General features: G+C 42.1%; 1 protein-coding gene across 2 annotated transcripts; it reads right to left on the bottom strand.

The window, feature by feature from the left end:
* Positions 1-274: 274 nt before the first annotated feature.
* WHAMM (WASP homolog associated with actin, golgi membranes and microtubules) lies at positions 275-27,185 on the bottom strand. 2 transcript variants are annotated; one of them, XM_063638608.1, is made up of 11 exons: positions 26,459-27,185; positions 23,501-23,674; positions 20,007-20,157; positions 18,779-18,948; positions 17,072-17,237; positions 13,275-13,462; positions 10,083-10,169; positions 9,733-9,828; positions 5,277-5,751; positions 3,085-3,140; positions 275-2,965 (listed from the first exon to the last, which is right to left on the bottom strand). In XM_063638608.1, the coding sequence occupies exons 1-11, from the start codon at positions 27,065-27,067 to the stop codon at positions 2,936-2,938; spliced, it is 2,202 nt and encodes a 733-aa protein (XP_063494678.1). In that variant the 5' UTR covers positions 27,068-27,185; the 3' UTR covers positions 275-2,935. The 2 variants fall into 2 exon arrangements, with proteins under 2 accessions (XP_063494678.1, XP_055133366.2); XM_055277391.2 differs by having other exon boundaries at positions 275-3,140; positions 26,459-27,183.
* Between the last annotated feature and the right edge of the window lie 531 nt (positions 27,186-27,716).

Here is a 27,716-nt window from a genome sequence, read left to right as displayed (position 1 = left end):
CTGAGGGTTTTGTCTGCCAGGCTGAGGGGCTACCCTTACTGCATGGGCTGGAAAGCCAGGGAGAGGTGAAGACTGGCAGTGCTTTGGAGGCCGATTGGAGAGCTCTGAAGCTGGGCAATAGGAGACACTTGTCCCTACTTCCTTGGCTCTGAATTCCCTGAAGCCAAAGTCTGGATTGACTTCAAGGCTTGGCTGGAAAAAGCAGGAAAAGGGAAAAAGGAAGGAGAGAAGGTTCCAGAGGAGGAAGGGAAGTGTTGATGCACAGAAGACACAATTGGGCCAGGAACTTTTATTGTGAGAACGTTCTTTTGAAAAGGATCCTTTTTTCAAAGGCCTCCTGTGTTTGGCAGCCCTTAGAAAACAAATTCTGAGAATTATTTCAGCCTGATTAAGCTTGCTGGCATCTCAAATACTGAAATTATAAATATGTAATTACAAACAATGCCAAACTGCAAAATATGCATAAGAAAAGTCCCACAAAGTTCTGATTTTGCTACTTTGTCAATTCCAAATTCTTTCCCTAGGAAGTTTGATGCTGAGCTTGGCCTGTCTGTGGTGGGGAAGGAGGCCTGGGCCACAGCCACTGGACCTGTCTCTGGGATCTGGACCTGATGCCCAGCGAGTAGCCCGCAGGTTGCGTCCCCCACTGGAACACCCCTGGGAACCCGGGTGGGAGCGGTGGGTACAGGGACCAGTGCAGTTAGGGCTTAGGCCCATCAGGCCCAGGCCAGTGCAGTGAGGCACATTCATTCATACACAGGAGTTGGATTTGCATTCTGAAAAGGTAGCACACATGACAGATCCATGGGCAACCTGGCAGTGGCCATGCCACAGAGGGAGGCCCAGGGTGCAGCTGCTGAAAGTGACTCACACCCCTCCCAGCTATGCCAACTGAGGCCCCTCAGGCTGCTGTGTGCCAGAGTTAGTTAAGAAGACACTGGAAGGCCGGGTGTGGTGGCTCACGCCTGTAATCCCAGCATTTGGGAGGCCAAGGTGGGCGGGTCACGAGGTCAAGAGATCGAGACCATCCTGCCAACATGGTGAAACCCCATCTCTACTAAAAATACAAAAATTAGCTGGGTGTGGTGGCGCATGCTGTAGTCCCAGCTACTCGGGAGGCTGAGGCAGGAGAATCGCTGGAACCCAGGAGGCAGAGGTTGCAGTGAGCCGAGATCACTCCACCACACTCCAGCCTGGTGACAGAGCAAGACTCTGTCTCAAAAAAAAAAAAATTAAAAAAAAAAGACACTGGAAGTAAGAAAATTTCTGTTCATATATCAGGACTTTCTTCGGAAACGAAGTGGATTCCTTTTGTTCTGTGGAAACCCAGGATTAACATCACCAGAGTGAGGGTGATGAGGTTAGTGGGGATGCTTGCAGTCTGAGAAATGAATGGACTGCTTTGCATCGGTCCCTTCCCCTTTCCTGATTTTAAAAATTTAATTTTAAGGAGAAAATACTTCAGCATGAGACCAGTTCCTGAGGAAAATAACACTATTCCTCCATCCTTAGTATTCACTTAAACAAATGTTTAGCTAAAATTTTATTAAAAACTTTAAGCCCACCCAGACACGGAAGGCTTTGCTTTTACAGCAGCTAAGGTGTGTTTTCATTACCCCATGAGTGATGCTAATGCATTGTAAATAGTTCTTTATTAGGAGTTTATGTAGTGCTTGGTGCCTAAATTTCATTTAAATATTTAAAATAACTCCTGAATATAAGCAATTTATTCTGATTACTGATAAAATAACATTCACATTCAAACCTACAAATCTGAGAAATCACTATTCCATATGCACAGAAGGCCACAGTCAGTAGTCTAATACTGCTGCTTACCAGAGTAGTGTAAACTTCTTTCAGAATCAGGGAACAATTCTAGATCACCCATGGTGAGAAATAAGTGCTCTTCTCTTAGGCCAGTGACACTTCCGATGGGTCTTGACATCCCACCTATGGGCTGGTGTGTGAAACTCTCATCTCTACTTCCCTCCCCAGTTTTAAGAGTCACCGTGTCACATAAAAGCTCCAGCATCGGCCAGGCACGGTGGCTCATGCCTATAATCCCAACACTTTGGGTGGCCAAGGCAGGTGGATCACGAGGTCAGGAGTTCAAGACCAGCCTGGCCAAGATGGTGAAACCCTGTCTCTACTAAATATACAAAAATTAGCTGGGCGTGGTGGTGCGTGCCTGTAATCCCAGCTACTCAGGAGGCTGAGGCAGAGAATTGCTTGAACCTGGGAGGTGGAGGTTGCAGTAAGCCAAGATTGTGCCACTGCATTCTAGCCTGGATGACAGAGTGAGACTCCGTCTCGAAAGAAAAAAAAAAAAAAGCCGGGTGCGGTGGCTCACACCTGTAATCCCAGCACTTTGGGAGTCTGAGGCGGGAGGATCACGAGGTCAGAAGATGAAGACCATCCTGGCTAACATGGTGAAACCTCGTCTCTACTAAAAAATTCAAAAAATTAGCTGGACATGGTCGTGGGTGCCTGTAGTCCCAGCTACTCGGGAGGCTGAAGCAGGAGAATGGCGTGAACCCAGGAGGCGGAGCTTGCGGTGAGCCGAGATCGCGCCACTGCACCCCAGCCTGGGAAGCGGAGCTTGCGGTGAGCCGAGATGGCGCCACTGCACCCCAGCCTGGGCGACAGAGCAAGACTCCATCTCAAAAAAGAAAAAAAAAAAAATGCTGCAGCATCCCACACAAGGCCCTGCTGCTCTTCCAGGGTGTTATGTGGCCCATCTAGCAGCACCCTGTTAGTGTGCTTTTCAATAGGTCTTAGACTCACCCACTTTATTCAAGCCTGCTGTGGCGGGTGCCTTTGTCAAACTTGAGCCTAACCGTCCCACTGGCCAGGGTCCTGCTCGTCACTGTCCTCCTCAGAGTCAGCAGACACCCTCTTGATTCTCTGGAGCGCAGCCTTGATGCTCCTCTCAAGGTCACTGGTGCGTCTGCTGCCGGTTGGTTTGCTGCTGGGGTTTGGGCCAAGATCAGGATGAACTTTCTTCAGTTTGACCCCTTGCCTTATGGCAGCCAGAATGTGCTCATTGATTGAGGCGTGGGGAGGGCGTACCGCCGGCACTTCTACCTTCCGGAGAGGAGCTCTGCCATGCCTTAAGGAGGCCAACACTTCATCCATAGATCCTGAAATTGAATAAGCAGAGCTAGTACTATCAATAAAACACATTCCTTTCCCAGGACATTATTGCTATGAAATTGTTAAATCTCACATCAGTTAACACCATGATTTAAACAAATAATCACTTCATTAAGCAAATGCCTTGATTACCTGCTAACAATAAGCTCCCTGGTTGAATCCAGGTTAGCTGAATAGCTCATGTTTTAGCTTAACCACTTCCTTTCTGCTAACTTCTTCAAATCCATAACAACTGACAGGAACAGGCATGCACTTTTGTTAGAATGACTGTTTTTCAAGACAAATGTGATCTGTCCCTCCCATCCTGAAGAGTGTTACAGAGGCCTGGGGTGGAATAGTCTCACCCACTGTGCATGACCTGAATACCTCTGAAGCTGTATCTCCTTCATTACCCTGTCCAGCTAAAAGAAATGTTTAAAAAAAAAAAATTTATCCTGCTCAATTTAACTTCAGTCTTGGATATTAGACAGTGATGATTCATTCTATGACAATGAAGTGAGTAGGTTTCTACACATGAAAAGGCTTAAAATCTTTAACCGGCAACTCAATGAACCGCCACCGGAGGGGTGGCGCTGGCTCATTTTTCTGTACATAATGTGTTTAATTCCACCTACATTACCCTGAGGTGGCTTACATACTTTATTTTTGAGGATGTGAAATGCTGTCAAAACACAATTAGATCAGAGCTTCAAGGCGTTGGTGAGGAGAAGCTATTTTTCACTCTAGCACCTGGAGACCCCTGAGAGGGTAAAATCTTTTATCGCCTGCTAGAGACAGGCCTGACTGTGGCCACCAATTTAGAGATCTTCCAGGTAAGCCTTCAAGATTAATAATCAATTCTAGTTCAGGATTGAAAGGCCACACTGTGGCTAACAAAAGGCTATTTTGCTTTGGATTTAAACCTATACCTTCTTATTACAATTTCTTTCTGAGGGTAATGAGACAGGTTTCACAATCAAGGGCATTCTCTGGTGCAAATTCACACTTTCTTATTCTTTCCTGTGAATTAGCAGCGTTTGTGAGTTGAACAGAACTTCCCAAAACCATGTGCATTAAATCTGGGCTGGGAATGTGGCACCCCACAAAGATCTGCCCACTTCCAAAGTCCGATCTATACATAGCCATGCGAACTCTTTACTTTTCATTCACAGGACAGTTGTTGCAAACCCCATGGAAACAGGCCATTGGGTCTCCACCTAATATTTGAACATTTTCATTCGTACCTGGTTCTAGGTACAGTGAAGCTCTGAACTCAGAATAGCCCGATTGCTCAATTAACCAGAATCACACTTTGGAACTGTTATATCATTCATAACACCTATTACAGTAACCTTGCACGGTTTAGGTGGAGGTGCTTAAGCATACTTTTAAAAACAAATTTACATAAATTTTGCTAGGATTCATCTAAAGTGCACACACACACACCCCAAAGCAGTAGGCTCCAAGTCTAGGCAGATTTAGGCCATTCTCAACACTTAATGTCTAAAGCCATAATTCGAATTCTGAGTGAGAACTATAGCCCTATTAAAGAAACTGTCAAGAGTATTCGGTGTACTGCACTTGCCAAGACAAGTGGCCCACTTTTTCTTCCTGTCCCCTTACACTTTAGAAAGATTTCCAATAGTAAGGGTCCTCAGTGTGCTAGTCAGTCTGCAAGAACAGCCTTCTACATTCTGGCTAATATGCCTCTACAGTAATTTCCAACCAGTATTCTGCTTAAAATACAACAACTGGATTATATAAAGGACTCAGAGATGCAAGAGTAAGCATAATTTAAAACAGTATTGAAAAGTATTCCAATGGGAGAAATCAAATACATACTGAAGTCTTAAGAAACTTCAAATAGGTTGAACAACCTCAGAAATCCCAAGTCATGTGATCATTAAATGTATAGAGATGGTTTCTTCAAACTGAATTAACACTTATGAAACCAGATTTAGGCTATACTATACCAACTTTCCAATAAAATAATAATGATACTCAAGACAGCAAATGCTGGAATATTTTAAGGCTATAGAGAATTATAAAAATGATTTTAATTTGAAGATGATGGCTTCTGAAGCTAGAATGCTTCAACAGCTTAACAGCTCATGGGGAGCAGGGACAGAATTCCAGTGGATTACCTGGAGATGAAAAACTTTCCAAGGAGTCACGTGGTCGCTCAGCAGGTGATTCGCACACTAGAGGACGTGGCTGGTCATCTTTCACTGGAGCCCAGAAGCCTAAGTTCTGATGAGTTGCAGCTTGAGAGGATGAGGACAGAGCAGGGAGAGGAGGGGGTGGGGGGGGCGGTGGCGGTGGTGGTGGAGGAGGAGGAGGTGGTGGCAGTGACAATTCCTCATTGGATTTGGAATGTGTTTGATCACCAACTGGAACAAAAATCTGGACAGGGATATTTCCATGACAGTTTTGACACTTGGGGCTTTTCACATTATCAGCTTCCGACAGGGGAACACCTCTAGTTTTCCTAGAGGACTGGTGAATTACTGACACTGCGTGGGAAGCTGGCAAGCACGTCTGCTGGGAAAGGTCACCTGGCAGGTTTGGAGTCACAGGTTCTGGGCCAGAGGTGTTTCGGACAGATTGAGCCAGGCGTTTCTGAAAATGAAAAACTATGGTGAGCAATCTGCCACAAATGCAAACCATCAAAATGCTGAAACTTTCTAGAAATCTATAAACACATGCGTTTCTATGCATGGATGGTCTAATTCACAAAGTGACTCCTTGTTTGTACAGCCATCCTTGCTACCTAACCCATTTTTCATGGATTAAAAAAAAGATAAGCATTTATATCCTTTGATCAAGTATTACCTTCTCTGTAATAAAATGAAGATATGAAAGTATACGTAAGAGGAAAATAGTCATCAATTTTTAGTATGGAAAACTAGAAATGCTAAAATACGAATAATAGGATATTCACTGAAAAAATTATGACAAATCTATTCAAAATATTAAATAGCCGGCGACAGAGCGAGACTCCGTCTCAAAAAAAAAAAGCCATAAAAAGTAATAGTACAACGCCTGAAACATTTGGATGATAGTGTTCAATGAAAACCAGATATAAAATAATATGTGTTATGATTAAAAATAAGAGAAGTTCTATGAAAAATGCCAGCACAGTCGACATCCAAGTGGCAGCTATAACAGAGCCTGTGGATATTTCTTTTCTCTTACTTTTAGGCTTAAGAGTTAATTTCATAATTTAAAAAATGTAAATTGAAAAAGTTCTGGTCTTTCAGTTATTCATTTGATAAAGAAACACCTAGTCCTACAAAGAGCTAATCTTGAGAGGAGGTCCCTAAAGAAGGCACTGATTAGCCAATAAAACATAAAATGTAATACTATGACTCATTAAAATGAACTAGCGCTATACATATTAACATGAATATATCTCAAAAACCTAAGTTAAAGAAACCGGCAAAGGATGCGTTCAGTATGATCCTATCAATGCAAACCTACACACACACACACACACACCATGCAATCCATGGTAAACTCAAGGAGTATTTCCATTTCCCTCACTTTCTGCTCCTTTCAGGACAAATAGCAATGTCATGGCGACAAGCCCCCAAACCTCCCTGATGCAGACACAGCCATGCAGCTGCCGTCCTGCAGCCTTCTGTCAGAGACCATGCCAGCAGAATTAGAATCCCAGAAACTGGGCCAGAGGGCTAAACTCCAGGGGTCATCCAACTGATCTGCATCCAACTGATCAGATCATCCCTGATGCTGGGGTTTCCTGAACCACCCAAGGATACCGTCTGTGGCATCCCGGCTGTAGCATGTCACTGTGACTCTGGACTGTTAAGTTCTGCCTTTGTTTTTTTTGTAGAGACGGGGTCTTGCTTTGTTGCCCAGGCTGATCTCAAACTCCTGGGTTCAAGCAATCCGCCTGCCTCAGCTTCCCAAAGTGCTGGGATTACAGGCGTGAGCCACGGCGCCTGGCCGAGTTCTGCCTTATATTGCACAGGCAGTCTGTCCACCCACGATAAATTAAATCCTTTACCTCGTACAGCCCTTCAGATACTCAAAAAACTTCCTTGATCACAACAAATATCATGTATCACATGGTTTTATTTCTAGTTTTCTCCCTCTCCTACTTCCTCCCTTCCAAATGTGCTCAAATTGGCTATGTCCCCTTTAAGGGTGGCACTTCTTGGTAAACACAGAACTCCCTTATTCTACACAGGATGCCCATGAGCTTTCATCACACAGGTGGCTCATTAAACTGAAGGAAACTGAATTCTTAAATTCTTTTACCCAAAATTTAAGCCACACAGACTTTCCTGTCACCCCATGCAAGTGCATACCTCCATATGGGCTTTTTTGGACTAGAAAACCAGTAATTTATCCCTTTGGGGTGAACTTGTTAGCGTTTAACTAATTGTTCCAGTTTCGCTGGGAGCTTAGGAGGCCTGATTCTGTCATTTTAAATCTGCCTACCCCTCCCATTTTCATATCACACACACATGAAAAAGTAATCTTCTGTATTGCCAAACAATTCCTTGATCTGAGTGAGGGCTGAGGAGATGGGCTGGTTGCCCTTGGATCCCTTCCTCCACACTGACTTCATTCTGTTCATCGAAACTCTCTTGGTGATAGCGACCAGCCAGTTCCTCTCCACCTCAGTGGCTCTGCGTTCATCTGGTATTCATGCAGCTCCTTCAATTCATGCTTCCCGCTGCAGTTCACACCCAGGCCCCGATCCAGGGCAATCACATCAGAATTTCTATGGGAGGGGCTGGGCCTTAGTACTTAGAAGAAGCTCTCCAGGGGATCTGGATGTTTTGCCCAGGCTGAGAAGCCCTGTGTGGCTCTGGAGTAAGACCCGGCTTCAATTCCTGCTGTTTAACCTTGAACTAAGTTGTGTAACCAACCATTCTGAACCTTGGTTACTCATTTGTAAAGTGGTGATGAAACTATCTCACAAGGCTGTTTCAAGAACTAAGTCAGGGTGAATTTCACGTGCCTAGCATGGTGCCTGGTATACAGAAGGCATCTGATACCTATTCCAGAATCTTTTCTGGGATAAAGTGGGTTGTTTCCTTTTTGGGGGCTACAATAAACTTGGGTCTTTGTGAAGGGGCTGGGGAATGAAAGCAGGTCTATGTATTATAGTCAGTAAATTCAATGATATTCTTAAATAAGCCCCTATTTACTTTTTTTTTTTTGAGACAGAAGAGTCTCACTCTGTTGTTCAGGCTGGAGTACAGTGGCGCAAGTTCAGCTCACTGCAACCTCTGCCTCCCAGGCTCAAGTGATTCTTGTGCCTCAGCCTCCCAAGTAGCTGGGACTACAGGCATGCGCCACCATGCCCAGCTAATTTCTGTATTTTTAGTAGAGACAGGGTTTCACCATGTTGCCCAGCCTGGTCTCAAACTCATGACCTCAAGCAATCCGCCCACCTCAGCTTCCCAAAGTGCTGGGATTACAGGCGTGAGCCACCGTGCCTGACTCCCTATTTACGTTGTTTTAAAAAACCTATTTACCGGCCAGGCACCGTGGCTCACGCCTGTAATCCCAGCACTTTGGGAGGCCGAGGCGGGCGGATCACGAGGTCAGGAGATCGAGACCACGGTGAAACCCCGTCTCTACTAAAAAAATACAAAAAATTAGCCGGGCGTGGTGGCGGGTGCCTGTAGTCCCAGCTACTCGGAGAGGCTGAGGCAGGAGAATGGCGTGAACCCGGGAGGCGAAGCTTGCAATGAGCCAAGATTGCGCCACTGCACTCCAGCCTGGGCGACAGAGTGAGACTCCGTCTCAAAAAAAAAAAAACCTATTTACCTTTAATGTCTGAGGTGATGGATATGCTAATTACCCTGATTTGATCATTACATATTATATACCTGTATCAGAATATCACACTATACCTCATGTGTGTGTCAATTAAAAATAAATGATTGTGTCAATTAAAAATAAAAGCAAAAAATTATTTTTTGAATCTTCATAGCAGCTTTTTTTAATTAAAGGAATTTATCTCTAATAATAAAGTCAACAAATAGAAAAAAAAAATTACAGACTCAGGATCATTTTGTGGAGGAAATACAAATGTAGGCCTAGAACAGAGGGCATAAAAAATAACATTCTCATAAGTATATACTTCAAAAAAAAAGAAAAAAGAAAGTTGTAGATATCAAAAAAAAAAAAACACTAAATTTTACTTTTAACAGGGCACTTTCACTACACTTATATCACAATGCTGCCTGGATAACATTTTAAAGAATTGTTTATTACAAATGAGGGGAAATGCCAGCTAAAGTCAAGGGAGTTGAACAGTTTTCAGTTTTCCCTGCCAATCTAAACCACCAGTGCCAGTTAGGACTACTCAGTGAGGAGTGCAGAGCAGGAACCCAAGCGTGTTGTGATGTCAAAAACAGCAGTTATTTTATATCATGGGTTTTGAATCACTGATATTCTATTTTTTTTGTTTTTTATTGATATACCAGAAATAATGGTATTTTTTAAATGTTTCATGTTCTGAATGACCTGTTCTCAATACTTTATACTTTCATCTTTTTTAGGGTGGTCTTCATTTATTTCCCCAGAAGTGTAGATGAGGTGATTGTTTATAGAACTTACATCTTTAAATGATCTCAATCGTTGGAGTGTTTTTTGACGTTCTCGGTTGATCCATTCTTTTTTCTTTTGCTCCTCTTCTTTTATCTTGTCTCTTTTCTATATTTAAACAAATGTATATTTGTAAATTGCTCAACATTACAAAAAATGTCTTGGCATACAATAAAAATGTCTCGACAAAGAAAGAGGCTGTACCCCAACATTACCACCCCAAGGCTGTGCCCAGGCTGCAGGCCTGGAGGCTAATGGCTGACAGCTGCAGGTCCAGGGCAGCGCAACTCCAGTTTCCACAAGTCTAGGCCTGCATGTCACGCTACACAAACATAGAACATTTTCCTTCGGAGGAGACTCACCATCTGAATACTGTGATGCTGACGAGAGTATCTTATGCTTTCTTCAGCCTGTTGCAATCTGAGCCGATGATTTTCTTTGCACTGATCCTGGTGGAATAATACAAATCACCTACATGGTTTTTAATATTACCCTGGTATAGCATAGAAGGTTAAAAGAAAAAAGCACTGCATTTGGGCTGTAGTGTAAGGCATTCATTAATATTAGTTCTGGAGCGGCCCAATGGTACTGTCTCCTCCACAGTCTATGAAGAGGGTTGCCTGGCTGCTTATGGAAATAATTTGTTCCCAGCAGAGTGCTTTAAGAGATGAAAAACAATCCGCCAACCATGAGAGGACATATAGGCAGCCCCCATTCTTAAATGGGATGTGTCCTAACAATGTTTTAATGTGATTGTTTTAAACACATTTCCCCATAACATTATAAATACTCATCACATTTCCAGGCACACCTACGGAAGCAGAGCGACCTACAAATACCTGAAAAATTCTGTTTCACCTGTGCTTAACCACGCACTCTACCAATATATAATATGCTATATGCACATAAAATCCTTCATCTATGTAAAAAATAATACAGTAATACAGATAATACTAACATTTACTGAGTAGGTTTTAGCCTCAATGCCAAGTACTTTTCATGCCTTATGGTACTTTATCCTCACATGAAATTTGTATTATTACCACTATCATCTTTTTTTTTTTTTTTTTTTTTTTTTGAGACTGAGTCTCACTCTGTTGCCCAGGCTGGAGTGCAGTGGCGCCATCTCGGCTCACTGCAACCTCCACCTCCCAGGTTCAAGCGATTGTCCTGCCTCAGCCTCCCGAGTAGCTGAGATTTATGGGTGCCGCACCGGCCTATCATCCTCTTTTAACAGATGAGAAAAGTGTGAGCTCAAAAGAGACTTAAGTAATTTGCCTAAGGTCACATGGCTACCTAAGTGGCCAAGCTGTGATTTGAATCCAAGTTGATAGCTCACCTCAACTACCATTCTATTAACTGAGTGCCTTCCAAATTCCAACATTTCCAGAATCAGTGGAAAGAGCTCCTCTAAATGGGGTAGGGGGAGTGATTATATCTTGAGAGTGAAGGTTAATGCTCCAAGTCTGGATAAGAGAAGGCACAGGAGCATTTTATATATATATACATATAACACTGCCAAGGAGGTGGAGGCATCTGTTCATCCACAGCACCATGGGAGTGCCAAAGGAGACTCCTCCTGGGGCTCATGCGTTTTCTGAAATATGGAGCAAAGGGCAAATGCCTGTATATCTTCAAATCCCCTGAATAACAGTTCCTAAATCCAGAAGTACAATTCTTAAACACAAACATGCAAAGAATATACTCTTCTAACAAAGTTTTTTATTTTTTATTGGAGACAGGGTCTTGTTCTATCACCCCAGCTGAAGTGCAGTGGTACAATCATAGCTCACTGAAGCCTCGACCTCCTGGCTTCAAGCAATCCTCCGGCCTCAGCCTCTTGAGTAGCTGGGACTATAGGTGCGCACCATAGAGATGAGGTCTCACTCTGTTGTCCCTGGTCTTGAACTTCTGGCCTTAAGTGATTCTCCCACCTCAGCCTCCCAAAGTGCTGGGATTACAGGCATAAGCCACGGCACCTAGCCAAGTTTTTTTTAAGTATTTGTATTTACATGGAAGAGTAATGAACATTTTCATAAGCTACGAAAGTCACAATTTTCATGTTAATTCTAATAAGGAAAGTATAGTATAGTAGGCTGGGCACAGTGGCTCACGCCTGTAATCCCAGAACTTTGGGAGGCTGAGGCAGGTGGATTGTTTGAGGTCAGGAATTCAAGACCACTCTGACCAACATGGTGAAACCCTGTCTCTACTAAAAATACAAAATTTAGCCGGGTATGGCCAGGCACTGTGGCTCATGCCTGTAATCCCAGCACTTTGGGAACACAAGGTGGGTGGATCGCCTGAGGTCAGGAGTTCAAGACCAGCCTGGCCAACATGGTGAAACCCCGTCTCTACTAAAAACACAAAAATTAGCCGGGCGTGGTGGTGCGTGCCTGTAATCCCAGCTACTCAGGGAGCTGAGGCAGGAGAATAGCTTGAACCCTGGAGACGGAGGTTGCAGTGAGCTGAGATTGTGCCACTGCACTCCAGCCTGGCGACACAGCGAGACTCCATCTCAAAAAAAAAAAAAAAAAAAAAAAATTAGCTGGGTGTGGTGGCAGGTGCCTATAATCCCAGCTACACAGGAGGCTGAGGCAGGAGACTCACTTGAACCTGGGAGGCGGAGGTTGCAGTGAGCCGAGATCACGCCACTGCAATCCAGACTGGGAGACAGAGCGAGACTCCATTTCAAAAAAAGGAGAAAAGTATAGTAAATATGAGTAAATACATATAAAAGTCTATGAAAATGATATATATGAGCTTCCTTTTCTGTCAGAAAAAATTACATTTCTTAGAGTTTTTATGTATTCGTGGATTTTTAAAAATTAAGAAAAAAATCACCAAATATAAGGTCTGAGGTGAGCTGAATATTGTTATCTGTAATTGTTTTGTGTACTCAATAATTTATAGTAAAATATATTTAGAATTGTTATAGTTGGTTATTAGAAATAGAGTTTCTACCTATTATGGTTTTTAAAGTACCTGTGGTCCAGGGGCAGTGGCTCACACCTGTAATCCCAGCACTTTGGGAGGCCAAGGTGGGTGGATCACTTGAGGTCAGGAGTTCAAGACCAGCCTAGCCAACATGGCAAAACCCCATCTCTACACAATATACAAAAGTTAGCTAGGCGTGGTGGCGCATGCCTGTAAACCTAGCTACTTGGCAGGCTAAGGCACGAGAATCGCTTGAACCTAGGAGGCAGAAGTTGCAGTGAGCCAACATCCACTCTAGCCTGGGTGACAGAGCAAGACTGTCTCAAAAAAATAAAAATAAAGTGCCTGTGTATGCAATGGGCATTCAACAAATAGTTGTTGAATGAATAAATTAAAACCTTGAGATTTGCTAAATGCTTAAATCCCAATAGAAAAAAAAAATATTTTTAAGAAAAATATTTAAAAGCATTTTAACTATAGCCATGGATAAGTACATAAGCACACAAAAAAGTAATCACTGTATTGGTAAAAACCTTATTTCAATACCTCTTTATCCTTCATACAAGAATAAATCTCTGGAAAAGAAAAGAAAAGAAAGCCGCTCTGAGTGTACCTACCTTTCTACTCCGGAGAGAGGCTCTTTTGGCACAGATCCTGCCCCGTTTAGACTCCAGCTGCTGGCACTGCCTTCTGAGTTCTTTCACTTCCAAATTCTTATCATCCTGCAGCCCCACCACACAGTCAATGACTTTAAGTTCCTCTGGATTTTCACATGGATCGTAATAGACAACTTCATCCTGTTTTTCTGAAAATGTATTAATGATTGTTTAAAACATATTTTATTATTTTAAAAAATGCATTGAATTTTTTTAAATGTAAGGAAAATAAAGATCACTTGTAATCGCACCACTGAGAAGCACGATTAACATATATAAAAAATATATGTATATGTAATATACATGCACACGTGTATATATACATGACTATATACATGTATGTAAGTAGCATGTGTGTGTATATACATGTAGTGTATGCATGTATATATACGTATATATAGACATACGTACACACACACACACACACACACATACATACTACTTACATAGCTACACATACCAATGGAGTTCTAAAAGAACATTTTCCATGGGATGGAAATACATTTTTAGGCCAGGCACAGTGGCTCACGCCTGTAATCCCAGCACTTTGGGAGGCCAAGGCAGGCGGAACACCTGAGGTCAGGAGTTCAAGACCAGCGTGGCCAACACGGCAAAACCCCGTCTCTACTAAAAATACAAAAAGTAGGCACAGTGGTGCGTGCCTATAATCCGAGCTACCTGGCAGGCTGAGGCAGGAGAACAGCATGAACCTGGGAGGCAGAGGTTGCAGTGAGCCAAGATCTTGCCACTGCACTCCAGCCTGGGCAACAGAGCAAGACTCCATCTCCAAAAACAAAAAAAAATGAAAAAAGATAAATTTTAATGGCAGCATAGTATTCTCTAATTTAAGCAGTCCATGTTGTTAGGCTGTTCCAATGTTCCATTATTATTCATTTCACTGTGATGAACATCCCTGTATAAATCTTTGTGTACACTTTTTATCACTTCCTTAGCAGATAAATATTTAAGGATCTTCATACCCACTGACAAACTGCCCTCCAGAAATGCAACTTATATTCTACCAGCAATATATTATTAAGATGTCTTAGTCATATATAATCTTGATTACATATTGATTTTTTTAAAGTCATGCTTACTGTAACAAATTCAAATCCTCCAGAAGTACATGAAACAGTGAAATTTTCTTGCTCCTTCCCCAAACCTTCTGAGTCATTCTCAGAGGAAAAACATTATGAACAATTTGGCATGCATCCTTCCAGATTAACTTCTTTTTTTAATGTAATTTTTCCCCTAAATATGTAAAATGCTTATAACCTGCAACTACTGCAAAAAATTCTGAATACTCAGGATTAAACTAAAAGTTCAGGATCTATGTGAAGAAATTTATTAAACTTGGAGGAACTTTAGGAAAAAAGATTTAAATAAATGGAGAGACACATACCATGTTCTTGGGTAGGAAGATTCAAAATTGCAAAGACCACTATTCTCCCCAAAGTAATCTCTAATTTTAAGCAAAATCACAATCAAAATTCCAACGAGTTTTTGTTTTGAACTTGATTCTAAATTTCATCTGGAAGAATAAAGGAGTGAAAATAGTCAGAAAACTTGTGGAGAAGTAATGGGGGAGGTACTTGCCTTACCAGACCCTAAAATGTGCTTCCAAGGTACAGTCATGGGAACAGTATGGAGCCAGCAGCAGAAGCCACTCACAAACCAATGGAGAACAACACAGAAACAGACCAAAGTCAATCTAATGTTTAACTTGAGAAATGTTAAACATTTAGGGAAAATTTTTTTTAAAATCAATGATTGGGACTGCTTAATAATTTGAGGGAAAGGTTCAATTCCTACCACAATCAAAATAAATTCCACCTGGACTAAAGAATTAAATGTTTTAAAAAGCAACATCATAAACATAGGAAAAGAAAACATAAGTATATATTGACATAATTTTGGGATAGGAGAATATTGCCAGACATAACACTAAAAGCAGAAACCATAGGGGAAAAAAATTGATAAACGCAACTTCATAAAAATTAAATATTTCTGCAAGGCAAGAAAACGCAAATGACAAGGAGAGATTATTTGCAACATATGACAGACAATAGAGGATATTATTCTTAATGTGGAAAGGAAATATTCCAAAGAAAAATGGACAAAGACTATGAATAGGCATTTCATAAAATAAGTACAAATGGCTCGTAAACATACAAAATTTTGTTCAATATTCACTCATAATTAAATAAATGAAAATTGGAAGACTGCCATTTTCTCTGTCAAGTAAGCAAAAATGCAAAAGAATGGCATGAGTCTGGGAAACATACACACTCATATTCTGCTGATGGGAGCATCTTTTTTCTTTTTTTTTTTTTTTTTTTTTTTTGAGACAAAGTCTTACTCTGTCACCCAGGCTGGAGTGCAGTGGCACCATCTCGGCTCACTGCAATCTCCACCTCCCAGGTTCAAGCGATTCTCCTGCCTCAGCCTCCCAGGTAGCTGGGATTACAGGCGCCCACGACCATGCCCAGCTAATTTTTGTATTTTTAGTAGAGACACGGTTTCACTGCATTGGCCAAGCTGGTCTTGAACTCCTGACCTCAAGTGATCTGCCCCCCTCAGCCTCCCAAAGTGCTGAAATTATAGGCGTGAGCCACCACACCCAGCCTGGGAGCATCATTTTAAATGTACAACCTATCTAGAGGGTCATTATGTAGTATGAAATTTAGAAATCAGAAAATATGGAGGTGAGGAAAAATGTATCTCAGATGATTACTGTATTGTTATGTATCAAAATGTAAAATATACATTGCCCTTGACCCAGTAATTCCATCCTTAGAAATTTATTCCAAGGAAATAATCTGTCCTATACTCAAAGACATGTGTAAAGTTCACTACACTACTGTTCAAAACACCTGAAATTTGGAAATCACGGTATATCCGTATAATGGAATACTATGCAGCCATTAAAATTTTGATACTTTTATTATTCACTGAAATAGAAAGACAGTTATTATGTATTAAATGAAAAAGAGACTATTATGCATTATATGCCTATGTCAAAATATCTCCTGTAACCCATAAATACATGTATCTACTATGCACCCATAAAAATTAAAAATTTTTTGAAAAGATGTTACTGAACTGGTTATGTAGTTTTGGTTAAAAATTTCTATTTTTATATATCAGCATATTTTTAAATCTACAAAGTTATACAGCAAATTGTTACCACTAAGTAGCTCTCTTTTCTTTTTTTCCTTTTTGAGATGGAGTCTCGCTCTGTCGTCCAGGCTGGAGTGGAGTGGCACGATCTTGGCTCACTGAAACTTCCGCCTCCCAGATTCAAGCCATTCTCCTGCCTCAGCCTCCCAAGCAGCTGGGATTACAGGCACGTGCCACCACACCGGACTTTGTGTTTTTAATAGAGACAGGGTTTAGTATTTTTGTATTTTTAGTAGAGATGGGGTTTCACCATGTTGGCCAGACTGGTCTGGAACTCCTAATCTCAAGTGATCCGCCCACCTCGACCTCCCAAAGTGCTGGGATTATAGGTGTGAGCCACTGTGCCCAGCCAACCACTAAGCATCTCTAGATAATGGGACTGGAGTAGTAATCATTTTTCTTTCTTTGTTTTGCTATGTGTTAACAATGAATATATTATTTGAATAATAAACCACTGAAGGAAAACTAGGAAATTTTCAGATGTTATAATTTACAAAAAGTAATTGATAATATGGTCTGTATTTCCTTAAATTTATAATTTAAACATTGTAATCTATATACTTAAATATAAATTTTACCTTTTATAAGTCTTTTAAGAGAGTCCAACTGTGTAGTAAGCAGTATTTCTTCGTTTTTTAACATCTCAAATTTAACTTCATATAGTTCTAATTGAATTTCATAAAATTGAATTTCTAATTCATCTACAACATTTGTATTTTTTTCTTGTTCTGGAAGATCTTCCATCTTATTTTCATAGAAAAAAGAAAAATAAGTTAAAATAAATTAGTATATTAAAAACAAACTTTAGAAGCATTCTAGCTACTTTCTATTCCTTGTTCAGTACTAAATATAACAAAGCAAATAGGAAAGAAACACTTTTTCATTTCATCTAGTGATGCAAATACTTTATCTCATCCTTGAAACAGAGGAAAACATTTAGGTTCTGAGAAACATAAATGGCAATGAGGTACTATTATGTATTGCATATTGGTGTCCCCCCAAAAATTCACATGTTGACACTCTAATTCCCAATGTGATGTTATTTGGAGGTGGGTCCTTTGGAATTAATTAAGTTCAGATTATGTCAAAAGGATAGCACCCCCATCATGGAATTAGTGCCCTTATTAGAAGAGAAAGAGGGATCACTTTCTTTCTAAACATACACACAGAGGCTGGGCACGGTGGCTCACACCTGTAATCCCAGCACTCTGGGAGGCCGAGGTGGGCAGATCACGAGGTCAGGAGATCGAGACCATCCTGGCTAACACAGTGAAACCCCATCTCTACTAAAAATACAAAAAAAATTAGCCGGGCGAGGTGGTGGGCGCCTGTAGTCCCAGCTACGCGGGAGGCTGAGGCAGGAGAATGGCGTGAACCCCGGGGGGCAGAGCCTGCAGTGAGCCGAGATCGCGCCACTGCACTCCAGCCTGGGTGAAAGAGCGAGACTCCTTCTCAAAAAAAGAAAAACATACACACAGAAGGAAGGCTATATGAGCACTCAGTTAAGAAGGCAGATGTCTACCAGACAGGAAGAGGATCCTCACCAGACAGTGAATCTGCAGGCACCTTGACCTTGGACTTCCCAGCCTCCAAAACTGTGAGAAATACATGTCCGTTGTTTAAGCCACCCAATCTGTGATATTTAATCTTGTTATAGAAGCCTGAGCCAACTAAGACAGGTGTTTACAGTGTTTTCTGCTTTAAAGTCATAAGATTATAGGAAAAAATTTAAGTGACTATGCAGTAAAGTATCTCTCTGATTATTTTAAAGGTGTACTGAAAACATTGCTGGATTGATTTTCAAGTACAGTACCCATTTCAATACTGAGCTCGGTGTTACTACAAAGTGAATCCTACAATATGGTATTTTGAAACATCTTAACCAAAGGAAAACTTTATGTCTAACTTTCCATAGAAGATAGTGTTGGAATAAGTGAAGAAAAGAAGCTCTTTAACGATGCCTAGAAAGAAAAGTGCTATCTAAAAATAAAAGTGTGCTTTACCACATGGTCTCACTTATAAGTGGGAGCTAAGTAATGTGTATACAACACAGTGTGGAATAATAGACACTGGAGACTCAGAAGAGTAAGAGGGTGGGAGGGGGATGAGAAATATTTAATAGGTACAATTACATTATACAGGTGATGATTACACTAAAAGCCCAAACTTCACCACTACACAATATATCCATGGAACAAAACTGCACTTGTATCCTTTATTTATACAAAATGTTTTAAAAATAAAAGTGTATTTTTAAAACAAAATTCCATTTATCTTTGTCTTACCTTTCCCTGAATTTCCGCTCTTTTGTGATTTAAACACAACTCTTTTGCTCTCATGAGTTGCAGAGTCTCTCGAGCTAGCACTAGCTTAAGTTTTTCCAGCCTGGGAGTTGCTGTGGCCCAGGCAGCCTGACCAAATCTCTTCGCATCCTGTTCCATTTCCTTCTGCATTCCTGTTGGATTATAAAAATAAAATATAATTATACCTCATTAAAAAGGGAAACATTTATCATGAGCTAATCCTTTTTTTATTGCCTCCATACTACCTGCAGAACATCCTTTTTAAAAGAAATTTTATTAACTTTTTTATTATTATAAAAATAATACATGTTCCTTGATATAAAATTTCAGGTATTCCATTTTTAAAAAGACAATAAGTCATGATCTCACCTAGTTGAGGCAACTGCTTCTTATATTTTGGCACGCTTACTTCCATATTATTTCTATGTCTAGCTAGACAGACAGGCTCATATGGATAGTTTGACCAAAAAACCAGGATCATCATTCTGCTTTATATCTTGTTGATTCTGCACAATATATCAGAAACTCTTGCCACTCATAAAAAAAAATCAAGAATCATGCTTAACAGCTACGTGGTTTTCTGTTTTATTAATGTACCATAACTTAACAAACTGACAGACATTAAGTTGTTTCCTATTTGGTGTTTTTATCAACAATTATTTAAGACTAAAAAAAAGTCCTTCATCCAGCCCACAAGCCCCTGCATGGTCTGACCCCTGCCTGTCTGGCCAGCATATTCCCTCATACCACATTGTCTTGCACTCTCTGCGATCCAGCCCTGCAGGTTTTCTTTAAGCTCCTATTTGCCAACTTCCCTCAAGCCAGGGGACCTTTGGCAGTGCTATTCCTTCTGCCTGGAACACTCCTCACTTTTTGTTTTCTCTCAACTTCCATTTACCCTTCAGATATTGGGGCAAGCGCCACTTCTCAGAGGCCTTCAGTGACCACCACCCTGATCAAGCCCAATTTCTCTCTCACAGACCCTCAGAGCCCATGTCTCTCTTCTTTGTGCCATTTATTGTCACTGCCATTTTCCATGTGCTTCAATGAATAGATAATTAAGATTTCTCTCCCTTCACCAGACTGTACAATGTCTCTTAACGCTTGACATTGAATTCTCAGCACCTAGAAAACATAGTGCTCAAATGGTATTTGAATAACATGACAATCAATTACATGTATCTTCGTATAGCATTTTTTAAATTATCACCTGCTAATGCTTTTACTGTCTCCTTAAAATAATTCACTGTGATATCTTGAATAGAGACGACAGCTTCTTCAGCCTGTCTGGTCCATTCTTCAGCTTCTTTCTCCAGGGCAACTACCCTTCTAGGACCTAGGTCATCCTCATCCAAAGACTTCTACAGACAGAAGGGAAAATTGTCTTAGTAAGAGCTAATAGTTATGTAAAGCCATTAGGAAATTGAAAGGAAGTTGGTCACATGGATTAATTTAACTACACTACTACTCAGTCAATTAAATTTTCATTCATTCAGCAGTCCCTTACTGCATATGAATAAGGCTTTAAGCTGAGCACCACCTGGAAGACAAAAGGACACTCTGGGGCATAAAGGGGAAAAAAAAAAAACCCACTTTCACTTCACATGCCTAGAATAACTTTTTCTAGAGAGGAATGTTGTCAACTTATGCTTCTATTAATAATAATACACAATTGTTTAAATGAGTGATCTGTGTTGTCAAGCACTCAGCACAGGGCCTGGAACACAGCACTTAAGTGTTAGTTGTTACCGTTTCTTTTAGGGAGATGTAATATAATCACCTAAAATATAGTAACTGTATATTCATGCTTATAATATGTACTGGTATTGGACTGAATGTTTGGGTCCCCCCAAAATGCATATGTTGAAGCCTAAATCCCCAGTGTGATGATATTTGAAGATGAGGCCTTTGGGAGGTAATTAGGTCATAAGGGTGGAACCCTCAAGAATGGGATTAATGCCCTTATAAAAAGGAGACACAGGATCTCTCTTTCTCTGCTCTTCACCATGTGAAGACACAGCAGGACAGTCATCTACAAATTAAGAAACTGGCCCTCACAAGACACTGGATCTGTGAGCACCTTGATCTCAGACTACCCAGCCTCCAGAACTGTGAAAAAAAGTTTTGTTGTTTATAAGCCACTAATCTATGGTACTTTGTTATAACAGCCTGAACTAAGACATGTACTGCTATGTCATCCAAGGATGGAATTTTTCTTCTACGAAGCATAAGAAATATGTACAAGTTAGCCGACAAGGAATTACAAATCAAAACCATAACGAGATACCACATCACACCCACTAGGATGGCTGTAACCAAAGAGACACACAGTAACAAGTGCTGGTGATAATGTGGACAAACCGGAATGCTCATTTACTGCTTTTGGGAATATAAAATATGCACCCACTTTGGAAAACCGTCTGGCAGTCTTTCAAAAGGTTAAATGTTGAGTAATCATAGGACCCAGCAATCCTACTCCTCAGTACGTACACAAGAGCAATGAAAACGTATGTCTACACAGAAACTTATGCACAAACATTCATAGCAGAATTATTCATAATAGCCAAAAGGTGGAAACAACCCAAATGTCCATCAGCTGATAAATAAAATGCGATATATCCGTACAATGAATATTACTCAGCAATAAAAAGAAATGAAATCCTGATATTTGCTCCAACATGGATTAGCCTTGAAAACATTGTGCTGAGTGAAAGGATCACATATTGAATAATGCTGTTGCTATGTCCAGAGTAGGGAAATCCAGAGACAGAAAGTAGATTGGTGGTTGCCCAGGGTTGGGAATGACTAATGGATACAGGGTTTCTTTTGGGGGTGAAAATGTCCTGAAATTATATAGTAATGATCACAGTACAACTTTGAACATACTAAAAATCACTGAATTGTACATTATATATATATACATATATAATCTGTGAATGGTATCTTAAAACACCTTTTATGAAAAACAAGCCGGGTGCGGTGGCTCACGCCTGTAATCCCAGCACTCTGGGAGGCCGAGATGGGTGGATCACGAGGTCAGGAGATCGAGATCATCCTGGCTAACACGGTGAAACCCCATCTCTACTAAAAATACAACAAAATTAGCCGGGCATGGTGGGGCACCTGTAGTCCCAGCTACTCGGGAGGCTTAGGCAGGAGAATGGCATGAACCCAGGAGGCAGAGCTTGCAGTGAGCCAAGAGCCAAGATCGCACCACTGCACTCTAGCCTGGGCGAGAGAGCAAGACTCCATCTCAAAAAAAAAAAAAAAAAAAAGAAAGGAAAAATACAGGCCGGTGTGGTGGCTCATGCCTGTAATCCCAGCACTTTGGAAGCCCAAAGGTGGGCAGATCACCTGAGGTCGGGAGTTCGAGACCAGCCTGACCAACATGAAGAAACCCCGTCTCTACTAGGCTGAGGCAAGAGAATTGCTTGAATCCAGGAGGCGGAGGTTGCGGTGAGCTGAGACTGCGCCATTGCAGTCCAGCCTGGGTAACAAGAGCAAAACTCTATCTCAAAAAAAAAAAAAAAAAGAAGAAGAAAGGAAAAATGTATGCAAGAAGTAGACTTTCCAAATAATAGACTTTCAAAATAATGAACAGAACAACTTTATCCACAGGTTAGAGTGGCATGAGTCTCATCTAAACGTGATACTATTTTTATAATACAATCATCTAGCAGGGGTCATGAGATTATATGTGGAAAGATGGCCCAGTGCAGGGTGCAGAAACCAAGAGACCTCTTAGGTGTCTTCTGATTCCTGTTGTTGAGACCCAAGGCAAGCTATTTAACTCCTCTGGACTCTAGATTCATTTGTAACACTGGAATAAGAATGCCTTTTCTGAATGGTGTCACAGGGTTGTTTGATGGCTCAATGAAGCAAGAGCAATAACAGCATTTACTAAAATTTAAGTTACTAAATTACAATCTAGGGTCCTGCTATTTAAATTTTCATCTTATTTTAAGAAATCTGCATAAGTCCTTAGAGGAAAACAAGCTGAAGCAAATAAACATCACATCAAAAACAATTCATCAGGCTGGGCGCAGTGGCTCACGCATGTAATCCCAAGCACTTTGGGAGGCTGAGACGGGTGGCTCACTTGAGGTCAGGAGTTCAAGACCAGCCTGGCCAACATGGTGAAACCCCGTCTCTACTAAAAATACAAAAAGTTAGCTGGGCGTGGTGGTGCACACCTCTAATCCCAGCTACTCAGGATGCTGAGACAGAAGAGTCGCTTGAACCTGGAGGAGGTTGCAGTGAGCCAAGATCATGCCACTGCACTCCAGCCTGGCTGACAAAGGGAGACCCTGTCTCAAAAAAAAAATTCATCGCCAGAAAAAACATTTAACTCTTTCAAATCTGTAGGAATCTTAAGCTATTAAGATGACCAATGTAAATGTCTTCATTTTCTATCAATTTTAAATATAAACTCAATATTTACACATAAGGATGAACTAGGAATAGTGGCGTATGCCTGTAATGCTGCACTTTGGGAGGCCAAGGTGGGCAGACAGCTTGAGCTCAGGAGTTCGAAACCAGCCTGAGCAACATGGCAAAACCTCATCTCTATCAATAAATAAGTAAATAAACAAACATAAGGGTAAACCCAAAGTACAAACAGAGACTGAACATTAAGTGTAAATAATGAAATAATTTATGACAAATAGTAAATCTGATAAAGTAAAAATTAAAAAAAAAACATACCAAAATATCAAGCTTACATAAAGTTGCAACTTCTCGCATAGCCCTAAATGGCTGCAATAAGTACTGGAAGAACATGGTTGCCACGGTAACCAATTCCTGGTACGCTTCATCTTCCTCTTGGTAAACGTTCATTAATGCTACCATGGTGTTGGCTTTTCCGTGTCCTTGAATAACCTAGAAAGCAAATGTGAATAAAGCTCGAGTCAGGACAGTATATTTAATACATACCCAACAAACAAAACTAAACAAAAGAAACCTTCATGTTCTCAACTTTTAATATATCAATTTTAAATATTGATTAAATATGAAAATGTTATCATCCTCCATCAAAAATGCCCAATAAAACAAGAATGGTTAAGAAAAGTATGATATATCCATGGCAGAATATTATTACTGTAGTCATTCAGCACTGTGCTTCTGAAGATTGTTTAATAACATGGAGACTTTTGGCCAGGCATGGTGGCTCACACCTGTAATCCCAGCTACTGGGGAGGCTGAGGCAGAGAATCGCTTGAACCTGGGAGGCAGTGGTTCCAGCCTGGGCAACAAGAACGAAACTCCATTTCAAAAAAAAAAAAAAAGGAGACTTTTATAATATTAAATGCAGAGACAGAGTGCAAAACAATCTCAACTATGTGCTAAGTATGCAGCGAAAGGGACCCAAAAGAAGGTTTGAGGTTGTGGATATTTTTTCACTTCACTTTTCTGACTGTAAAGGTTTTGTGAGGCCGTATTCCTTTTTAAAAGCTCATAAGGGCCAGGTGTGGTGGCTCACACCTGTAATCCCAGCACTTTGGGAGGCTGAGGCGGGCGGATCACGAGGTCAGCAGATGGAGACTATCCTGGCTAACACGGTGAAACTCTGTCTGTACTAAAAATACGAAAGATTAGCCGGGCGTGGTGGCCGGCGCCTGCCGTCCCAGCTACTCGAGAGGCTGAGGCAGGAGAACAGCATGAACCCGGGAGGCGGAGGTTGCAGTGAGCCAAGATGGCGCCACTGCACTCCAGCCTGGGCGACAGTGCAAGACTCCATCTCGAAAAAAATAAAAATAAAAATAAAAAAGACCTCATAAAACATTACAGAGCTGTCTCCAAGTACTTCAGCATGTTAATTCTCTTAATGCCCCAGGTTAATATTCCCATGAAGCCCTTAGCAGTCAACTCATTTACAGAGCCTCAACTGTGGTTCCAGTCTCTGCTGGTTACTGCTTCTGCTGCAGGGCAGAAAATAAACTGAACAGTGTATAATCTAGGTGGACTCACTTGGTAGGAAATTATTTTAATCCCAGAAGAAGAGAAATAAAATAAAATAATATAGATTTTTTTCAACCAATACATTCTTAAATTCTCCTATTTCCATCCTTCTGCTTAAGGATAAAGTGATCTACTTTCAGCTATAGTTTTTTATCCAGGTCATAATATTATGGGTTGTTTTTTTTTTAAGTGAAAGCCTCACTGAACAAAATTAAAACACACACGCAAAAGTAAACTTAAGGCAAGTGATACATTTCAGCCTTATTTCTTAAACTACTCAGAAAATATCCAGAGTTAAACATTCAGCTTCATTTTATATATCCTAGCAATACTAGCAAATGGTTTAATTCTAGAATCAATTGCTTTTCTATTCTAAATATTAAAATTATATATTTGAACATGTTTTGAATTTAAGCTTCCCCTCCCAATCCCTCATTTTTAAGTTCCAGATAAATATGTGAACTACACTAATGTGAACAGCTAGCTCAACAGTATGAACTACATTCATGCTATAGTACCCCAGAGTGAACTTAAATTTGGGAAAACTATAATTTTTCTGATAGTATTTACCACAGTAAAATACATCATATACATGTTCGATTTTAAGGAGAAACCACCTATCTCTGTGAGAAACCGAGTGTGTAAAAAAACAAGTCTGATACAAAATGATATCATTTTTGAAACTCCCCTGTGGGTTCCTCATATCCTAAGGTGAAAATGATGAAGTTGAAGATCAAACGCTGACTGGCCTGAAACTCCCCTGTGGTTTCCTCATATTCTAAAGTGAAATCAACACGAGAAGTGGATGTGTAGATATTTACACATAAAACCCACAGTACAAAAATGACCCCACTAACGAGCTCCTTTTATAAAACCATTTTAATTTAGAAAGCTTATTCTATATTTAGCTTAGGCTGAATTCTTCTCTTCACTTCCCCTTCCTCAGAAGAATGCACAGAAAAAAATCATTCAGGTTAATAACAGCAGTGAGCCGAGACTCCAGCCTGGCTCTCCTTAGTAAACTGTGGGTGTGGATTTAGAAGGCATATTTTCTCCTAAACCCTTCTGTGAACTTGTACTTCCCCCTCCCCTTAGGTTCAGTAAGTTTACCACTTATATAATTACTCTCTCTCAAACTACCTCTTTCAAGCTTAAAAGGGCACTAATGCGGTTATTCCAAACTGATGAATAAAGTTCACCTTCTGCCGGCTTTCCATTTGACCAAGCATATATTACTTAAAACAAAACACCCTATCTCCTAAAAGCCATTTCTTCCTCTAAACCATTTTATCCCATTTGCGACGTCCCCTCATACACAGGAATTGCTTACATTTAGTCCGTGTTATTTTTTCCTACATGGATGGGTTGTTTTCAGTTTTGCTTGCAATATTTCTGGCATTTCCTGTTACAACATCGTGCTCTGCCAGCATCTTCAGGGCAAAGGTTGGGGGCCTAGCCCAGCTCCCAGCTGCAGGTACACTAGGCTCTAACTTCGCTTGTCCTCTCTGCAGACCCTCCCGCAGCTCCTGCCGGTTTCCCGTAGCGGTCCCGCGCAGGTGAGGGCACCGGGGAGCCCGCGGCCTTCTCGGCCCACCGGCTCCTCCCCGTCAGCCGTCAGCCAGGGCTCTCGGCGCCGGGGGAGCCTCCCACACGGTCCCAGGCCACCGAAGCGCGGACGAAAGCCGGCGACCCGGCCTCGCTTACCTGGCGCAGCCGCGCGTCCGCCTCGACCCACCGCCCGCGCATGGCCCGCTCCCGGAACTCGCGCGGGCTCTCGCAGTCGGCCGCGCCGCCCTCAGCCGGGAAGAGTGCGTCGCGCACAGTCGCGCCGCCGCAGCCGTCGGCCGCCGCGCCCAGATAGCGCTCCAGCTGCCCGCACAGCTCCTGCAGCGCCGCCTCGCCAGGGCCCGCGCGCGTCGGCCACAGCAGCGCCCACAACCCGAGCCCCAGACCCCAGGCCCCGCCGCCGCCCACGTCCAGCTCCGGCGGCAGCCGCGGGAAGCAGCGCTCCAGAGGCGGCCACAGCGCCGCCAGCTGCCGGTGAGCGCCGCGGAGCCCCGCGGCCGAGAGCAGGCCGGCCCAGCTGGGCGGGGACACGGCGGCCTCGGGCTTGGGCTCGGGCTCGGGCCCCAACCGGTCCCCCTCGCGCCGCCGCCGCTGCTGCGCGGTGCGGTCGTGACAAGTCACGGCGAACTTGCCCTCCGCTCCGTTCCAAGCCACCAGGAAGCGCAGCCGGTGTCTCTCGGGCTCGGCAAAGAGGCCCTCCCGTACCGGCACCCAGCCCTCCAGGCTGTCAGGCTGCTCGTCCTCCATGGCTGTCGGCGGCAGCGGCCCTAGGGCTAGGCGGACGCGGGCCTGGCCTCCTCGCACCGCCTGTCACGGGACAGTCCAAGCCAAAGCATTTTTCGCTGGAATCGAAACCGCGTCAGTGCCCCAGCAGCGCCCTGGCCCCCGGCACTTCTGATTGGCTGGCTGCCGGAGGTAGGGCTTACAAGAGGCATTCGGGGTTGGTTGGGTGATAGACGAGAGGGGCAGCGACAACCAATGAAAAGGTGAGAAGGTCTCCCTCAGGAGTCAATCATCTCGCAACCTGTTCAGGAGTCCGGGAAATACAACTCTTGCCTCACCTTTTCCACCCAATACATATAGACGTTGGAAAAATATCTGTTGAATCGGCGAGTTATTGTATTAGTCTCCCACACTAAACTATGAACTTCTTGAGAACAGGGACCAAGCTGATTTTCTTATCATCAGGGCCCTATTGAGTACATGGTTCCCGCCCTCAAGAATGTCACAAATGTGCTGGGGAGATGAAACATAAACTCAGTAGTCATTTATTGAGGGCCTCTAAGTGCCAAGTACTGGGCAAGAAGCCACAAATTTATTTTTGTCAATTCAACAAACTTTTATTGAGTGTCGGCTGTGCATCAGTATTGAGGGGGTGGAGTAAGGGGGAATTCAG

This window comes from Symphalangus syndactylus, chromosome 5 (assembly GCF_028878055.3).
Source record: "Symphalangus syndactylus isolate Jambi chromosome 5, NHGRI_mSymSyn1-v2.1_pri, whole genome shotgun sequence".
Taxonomy (NCBI): Eukaryota; Metazoa; Chordata; class Mammalia; order Primates; family Hylobatidae; genus Symphalangus; species Symphalangus syndactylus.
Note: the sequence above shows the minus strand (reverse complement) of the source record. Positions and strands in the feature narration are given on the sequence as shown.

Coding starts and splice junctions, on each gene's coding strand:
- WHAMM (XM_055277391.2), bottom strand. CDS start 27,067: ATGGAGGACGAGCAGCCTGACAGCCTGGAGGGCTGGGTGCCGGTACGG. Junction 10,170..13,274: donor CCTCTCTCCGGAGTAGAAAG/GTAGGTACACTC, acceptor TTATTCCACCAG/GATCAGTGCAAAGAAAATCA. Junction 3,141..5,276: donor GGAAAGTTTTTCATCTCCAG/GTAATCCACTGG, acceptor ATTCAATTTCAG/GATCTATGGATGAAGTGTTG.